This window comes from Orycteropus afer, unplaced genomic scaffold, assembly GCF_000298275.1.
Source record: "Orycteropus afer afer isolate SDZICR_OR568_19922 unplaced genomic scaffold, OryAfe1.0 scaffold00206, whole genome shotgun sequence".
NCBI lineage: Eukaryota > Metazoa > Chordata > Mammalia > Tubulidentata > Orycteropodidae > Orycteropus > Orycteropus afer.
In genome coordinates, this window is record NW_006921793.1 from 2,198,230 (window position 1) to 2,205,411 (window position 7,182).

At 52.3% G+C, this 7,182-nt stretch overlaps 1 protein-coding gene across 1 annotated transcript; it reads left to right on the plus strand.

Annotated features, from left to right (window-relative positions):
• The first annotated feature begins 520 nt into the window (after window positions 1-520).
• ZIC5 (Zic family member 5) lies at window positions 521-7,028 on the plus strand. Its single transcript, XM_007948154.2, has 2 exons — window positions 521-2,030; window positions 6,586-7,028. The coding sequence occupies exons 1-2, from the start codon at window positions 521-523 to the stop codon at window positions 7,026-7,028; spliced, it is 1,953 nt and encodes a 650-aa protein (XP_007946345.1).
• Window positions 7,029-7,182: the final 154 nt, after the last annotated feature.

A 7,182-nucleotide genomic window follows, 5' to 3' on the forward strand; every position in this document is an offset into this window, starting at 1 on the left:
GGAAGAGATGCAGTGGGGCAGGGAGTGGGGTGGGGTGGGGTGGGGGTGGGGGTTGAAATTGAACTCCCCCCTCCCGCCCTTTGTCCCTCAGGGGTCCTCAGCTTTTTGCCATCCCACGCTCTCCACGACACGCGTCACGGGAGCGCAAGGGTCTGGCTGCGCAGGCCCAGCAGAAACTTTCTGCAAGTGCAACTTGGGCATCCCGGGGGGGGGGGGGGGGGGGCGGGGACGCAGGGCTCAAGGGGAGGAGGGAAGGGAAGCAAAAGCGAAGGCGGCCCCTACCACGCGAGCTGCTTCCCGCTGGGCTGAGGACTTGAAAGGGAGCCAATCGGGCAGCCGCGGCTGCTGCCAATCACGCTGCTACCTCCAATCCCACCCTTGCCATTTCCAAAATTTCGGTCCCACTGTGAAACTCAAATGTGGTGTTCGCTCTGCCAATCGCTGGAAGACAGAGTGGGAACAGGAATAAGCAGAGTTAGGAGGCCAGGACAAAAGATGTTAAAGAGGGCCTAATATATACATGTTTTTGAAGGCGTACACAGAGAAAAAGGCCCCCCCAGTAAAGGTCTATGGGCCTGATTATGTAGTTATGATGGAGGCCCCTTTGAGCAAGAGGAACCCGCCAGAGCTGAGATTAGCGGATTTGGCAACGGCTAAAGCCCAGTCGCTTCAGAATATGACAGGCTTCCGGGCGCTGGCGAGCCCGCCCGCCCACTCCCAACTCCGCGGCGCCGCCACGCACCTCCGCCCGCGGGACCTGAGCGCTGACCCCGGCGTAGCTGTCTCTCCGCTCGGACCCGAGCACGGGGCTCAGGCGAGCGCGCTCGGTCTCAGCCCTCCCTCCCAGGTGCTCCCGGCGCAGCCCAAGGCCCCGGCGGCTGTCGCCAGCGCTGCAGCCACCATCGCACACTCCGGCGCGGGCACCTCTCCCGACGGCGGGGGCAGCAGCTGCGAGCAGTCCTCTGCGCCCCCGCCCCCAGCCCCTCCTCTTCCTCCCTCCCCTTCCCCTCCTCCTCTTGCCCTCTCGGGCTACACCACCACCAACAGTGGCGGCGGCGGCAACAGCGGCAAAGGCCACAGCAGGGACTTCGTCCTCCGGAGGGACCTTTCCGCCACGGCCCCCGCGGCGGCCATGCACGGGGCCCCACTCGGAGGGGAGCGGTCCGGCCCCAACTCCCCCCAGCACCCGGCCCCGCCTCCCCACTCCGCCGGCATGTTCATCTCCGCCAGCGGCACCTATGCGGGCCCGGACGGCGGAGGCAGCGGGGGCCCGACGCTCTTCCCTGCGCTGCACGACACTCCGGGGGCCCCTGGCGGCCACCCGCACCCACTCAACGGCCAGATGCGCCTCGGGCTAGCGGCAGCCGCTGCAGCCGCGGCGGCGGAGCTGTACGGCCGCGCCGAGCCGCCCTTCGCGCCGCGCTCAGGGGACGCGCACTACGGGGCGGTGGCTGCTGCTGCTGCAGCTGCCGCCCTCCATGGTTACGGAGCCGTGAACTTAAACCTGAACCTGGCGGCGGCTGCGGCAGCCGCAGCAGCAGCGGGGCCGGGGCCCCACCTGCAACACCACGCACCGCCCCCGGCGCCGCCGCCCGCGCAGCACCCGCACCAGCACCACCCCCACCTCCCAGGGGCGGCCGGGGCCTTCCTGCGCTACATGCGGCAGCCAATCAAGCAGGAGCTCATCTGCAAGTGGATCGACCCCGATGAGCTGGCCGGGCCGCCACAGCCTCCACCACCGCCACCGCCCCCGGTCGGCGGCGCCAAGCCCTGCTCCAAAACTTTCGGCACCATGCACGAGCTGGTGAACCACGTCACCGTGGAGCACGTGGGCGGCCCGGAGCAGAGCAGCCACGTCTGCTTTTGGGAGGACTGTCCCCGCGAAGGCAAGCCCTTTAAGGCCAAATACAAGCTTATCAACCACATCCGCGTACACACCGGCGAGAAGCCTTTCCCGTGCCCCTTCCCGGGCTGTGGCAAGGTCTTTGCACGCTCGGAGAACCTCAAGATCCACAAGCGCACTCATACAGGTGGGTGTCTGTCCCCGGCCGTGCCGCTGCCGCCGCTTTTTGCGCCGCCACAGCTTCCGCCTCTGCTGCTCTTACTCTTCTTGCTCGCCTTAATTTTTTCCTCCTGCTGCTGCTTCTCTTCGCATACGTACAACCCGGACATGTGACTTCTTTTTTTTCTCTCCCCCTCTTTTTTTTCTGTAATAAGTAATTCGATAGCACACACAGGCCCCGCGCCGGTTTCCCACACGGCGGAGTCTTCAGCGCGTCCGCAGCCCCTCCGCCGGGATCGGCAACGCGCTCCAGCCGCCGCCGCCAACGCCCGGAAGCAGAAGCAGCAGCAAGAGCAGGAAGCTGCCCAGGACGGTCGGCAGCCCCCATCCGTCCAGCCCCAGGAACTCGGGAGGACGGCGGGGAAGGGGGCATCTGAGGTGGAGCCATCCTCTCCGCGCCCCTCTCCTGGTCGCAGACCTCACACGGTCGCTGTGCTACAGAGAGCGGGCGTGGGAGGGGCGCGTGGGGATTTCGGCCTGCATTAGGGTAGGGCCACACCTGGCCGAGGTCGGTCTGGCCCCTCCTAGAGGCCCTGTGGGGGTCCAGTCCTGTGGAGCAGGGTGCGAGAGGCGGGGAGAGGTGCGCGACCTAGGAGATCTGCTTTAGACACACACACACACACACACACACACAGACACACCCCCCACACATACGTCTTAACATGGACACACCTCGCAGGAACAGCTCATCTACTTTTCCTCTTTTCCCCATACTCTCCTGCCTCCCATTCACTGGATTACCTCCATGCCTGCTTTTACGCATTTACTTTCCATATGTACTCATCCACACACCTTTCTCATTTACACGCCGTCTTGCAAATCTGTACTGTCACACATAGTCATACACCACTCTTTCACACATTTTATTACACATGCCCTGGAGAATGCTGGATAATTTGGCTTCTGCCCTTCTAATAAGGTTCTAGTTGGGGGAGGACACAAAACCACCCGCGCGGTCGGGGAGCCAACCTCGCCTTGGAACTTGAGTGAAGCCCTAGGCGCCGTGGGACACCCTCCCATCGCCCCCGAAAGCCTTGCCTTTGAGGGCGTCGTGGCCTCGCATAAGAAAGCATGCGGTGTGGGGTGAGATCTCTAATGTTTGTGGTGTGCCCCCTTTGAACGGATGAGTACCTTGGGTGAAAGTACTGATGAGCCCTAGCACAATCGGAATTTATAGGGGCAGACAATATTACCCCTCCGAGGACACTTAAGTAACTGGAGTTTATGTTCAGTAATTACTTGGCTGATTTATCGGCGCTGCAGCAACAAGGAGGCATCCATCGGGCTTGGGCCTCAACGCCAGGCCAGAAGCCTGGGCTGAGAGGATTAGGTTGATTTGCAGGAGGAGCTGGGTCGGGGCCTGGAGAGCCACTCAGCCCACTGGACATAGCCAAGGCTGGGGCCCTGAACACTTTACACCAATCTCCATACGCGTCTGATAACGGTCTGGCAGCATGTTTTTCAAGGAACCCCAGTTTTTGTAACCTGGATCGGTTTGCTTTAATGATTTTTCCCAAAAGAAAACACGAGATTATAGTAAAAACTCCTAAACTGCTAAGGCAGCTACTTGTCCCCAAACCTGGCATTTACCCATGGGGCTGGGGCCAGTTGCCATGAAGGGAGTACTCGGAGCATGGGTGGTATAGGCTTCCCAACTCTGTCCCCAAAAGGAAACCTTTACTATGTTAGCAGTCTTGGGTCCTTCCCGCCTTTTCAAGTCTCCGGAGGGGAGGGGACATGAACCTTCTCCTGGCCGCCGGGTGCTGAGGGCAGTTTCCGCTTCCCCAAAACAAGTGACTTGAAATTTACACATGGAAGCTAACCGGAATCCTAGCCTTCCGACACCTGCCCCAGAGCAGGCCCGGCTGGGCCCCACCTCCCGCGAAGGCCTAGCGGGGTGGGGTGGGTGGTGCGTGTGCGCGTTCATGGGGGGCGGGGAGAGCCTGGCCACCCTCCCTCAAGCCCCACAGTCTGTCTGGCTATGGGGGCACCCATGCCTTGTTTTCTGGCATCACCTCGTGGAGACTGTTGCATTTTCTGCTCCACGCGCGGTTCCATGGGCCCAGTCAGTGAAGAATGCCGGGTCCTTAAGGCGTTTCACTTTATGATCCTAAAACTCGGGCCTGTAGTTTTTGGAGGTGTCACTGGGCATTGTATCCAAAGAGGGACTATCTTACCTTGTCATTCTCCATACCACTCCGCTTTCCTTTTTGAAGGTTACTTTGGGGGTTATCAGAGATCTTGGAACAGATGGATCTAAGAGAAACATCCTGCAGCCTCTCCTGAAGGCCCATTTCCTGACCCAGAGGCCTGCACCAGTTCTGTTTATAACGTCGTCTTGGCCGAACTCAAGTACTCAGAGAACTGGTAGAACCTGGGAGTTAACAAACATAGCTTTTCTAACTTTCTGACCAGCGTCAATGTCTCGAACTCTGTACAGTTAAATTCTGTCGTGACCCCCTGGTCAGTATGTGAATTGTAAACACTGGAGCTTTGTAGTCTTTTTCATTTGGTAGAATTTACTCACTGCCCTGTTAGGCTCCCTGAATAACACAGGCAATTATATTACCCTTTCCTTTTCCCACTTTCTGCCCCTTTATCCTCAATTTTCTACCTTTCTTTCTTCTCCTTTTCTCCGTTTCCTGAATCTAATTGCTTTCTTTTATCATGTGGAGCAGAGGAGCCAGTAATGGTCAAAGCGTTTATGTTTACAATTGGGATATGTTGGTTGTTCAGAAACATAAGAATTCTAAAAAGCAATATCGCACATTTGCATTGTGTGAATAAGTAAAAGGACTTAAACCTTCATGGAGAAAGCGGATTATATGTGTTGTTTTTTGTTTAAAAAAAAAAAAAATGCTGTGCTAAATTAGTATTATGGCCAATTTAGGAATACAGAAATCAGGGGAAAAGAAGATTGATAAAAAGGAATTGGTTGTATCTCATCTACTGAATTTTTTTTTTTAAAGATTGTGATCATCAAGATTTTGTGTTTTTTCCTCTACCTATAGTTCAATATAGGAGGTACAGTGTGTTTGAACAATATCTAATTTATTTTTTAAACAATATTTCCAGTTAGGTAAGATGTATTTTAGGCATTTAAATACTTTTGATGTGCTTACATACTCTGGCACTAAAGCAGTTGTTATTGATAAAATGTTAAAAAAAAATAAAAGGCAAAAAAACTACACTGAAATATTTATAGGAAAAGAATAAGAAACTTCACCATGGAAATTTAAGTACAAGAAGCTGAGTCTTTAGAATTTTTTGTGTTAAAAAAATAAATCCAAAATTAAGGGAAAAGAGGCCATACCTAGTGTGTCACCAGAGTAGCTTCTGAAACGGGGACAGATTTATTTTTTACAACCTATAAAAATAAAAGGAAAATATTACGTTGTAATAATATGCATAAAATGACTTGTTTAGTTATAGACTCATACACATGAAACTTATAAAGTGAGAGGAAAAATCCAGTTATTCTGTTACCTGCTGTCTTATTTGCTTTTTAACACCAATGTGTAATGTGGCTCAGTTTATCTAGTTACCTTATTGAGATTTTATACGTACTTGACCAAGGGGTTTTGGTTTTAAAAACATGGTATTACTGGACTGTTTAGGGCAGCTTAAAGGAGCAATGGGCCAAGAGACAGGTAGGTACATAGTCATCTCTTTTGACTAACAATGTAGAAAGCTGTTAGAATAAGTTTACTTGTGGGGTCAGGTAAATGGTAGGTTCTGGCTGAGGCTTGTAGTCTTTATTAATGTTTGTTAAGGTTCTAGTCCTCAATGCTCTTAATTGCACTGCAAGTTGTAAGGAAAGCTAGTAGAATGCAGAGGCCAATAACCTATTTGCCTAGCTAGGCTTGTAAAAATCTTGTGGTGGGATTGTGTGTTTTACAGGTGCCTTTATTTCTAAAAAGAAAAGGATTGTTTTATTTCCTTTTCTTCCCCAATTCCACATCCTCTTCTCCTGCCCTTTTCCATCAATGAAGTCCTAGAGAATACTCTCAAATAAAATGCCATTATTCTCTTACAGTTTTACTGAACCTCCAATTTACTTTTACTTTAGTGTATATGTTTATTTTTTGTTTCTTTTCCTTTGTATTCTTGCCCCTAGCTGTGACTTTGGAAGTACTATTTTATCAGTGTTTCTCTTGGTGGAGGGGATCTCCTGTTCATTTTTATTTTTTTGTTTGTGTGGGCCCTAAGGGAAGTGGAGGTGGTTATGTGGGTTAAGTATGTTTCAGCATTACCTCCTGGACCTTGGTCCAGCTATTGTCATCCTGACCCCTGTAATACTGCAGGTATCCTCCTCCAAGCCCAGAGCTGCTACTGTTAGGATCTGCAGGGCCAAGGAGAGACTCTAGGCCAGTAGACACTAGGCCAATCCCTGAAATGACCCTTCTGCATTTCATCCTATAACCTAGGAATTAGGATGGGAGTTGGGGAAATGCATCCAAGATTTCTCTGTCAAGTGAGAGGTTCCTGGAAAGCAGTTGTTAACGTTTTCTATTCTGTTTCAGGGGAAAAGCCTTTCAAATGTGAATTTGATGGTTGTGACAGGAAGTTTGCCAACAGTAGTGATCGAAAGAAACATTCTCATGTCCACACCAGTGACAAACCCTACTACTGCAAGATTAGAGGCTGTGACAAATCCTACACTCACCCAAGCTCTCTGAGGAAGCACATGAAAATTCATTGCAAGTCTCCACCGCCTTCTCCAGGAACCCTTGGTTATTCATCAATGGGAACTCCAATGGGTGCCCCCTTGTCCCCTGTGCTGGAACCAACCAGGAGTCGCTCCAGCACTCTATCCCCTCAGGTCACCAACCTCAATGAGTGGTATGTTTGCCAAGCCAGTGGGGCCCCCAGCCACCTTCACACACCTTCCAGCAATGGAACCACCTCTGAGTCTGAAGATGAGGAAATTTATGGGAACTCTGAAATTGTTCGGACTATACATTAAGAATTTATTATTAATAATAAGTGGGAGTCTTTAGAGTATATCCTGACCTAAGACAATGCTGAGCCTGAGACAAACCCATGACTCAGACTTGCCACCAGGTCTAATTAGCCCTATTTATTCAGTATGAAACCCTATGGTGTTTGTACATTCAATT

Coding starts and splice junctions, on each gene's coding strand:
- ZIC5 (XM_007948154.2), top strand. CDS start 521: ATGTTTTTGAAGGCGTACACAGAGAAAAAGGCCCCCCCAGTAAAGGTC. Junction 2,031..6,585: donor CCACAAGCGCACTCATACAG/GTGGGTGTCTGT, acceptor ATTCTGTTTCAG/GGGAAAAGCCTTTCAAATGT.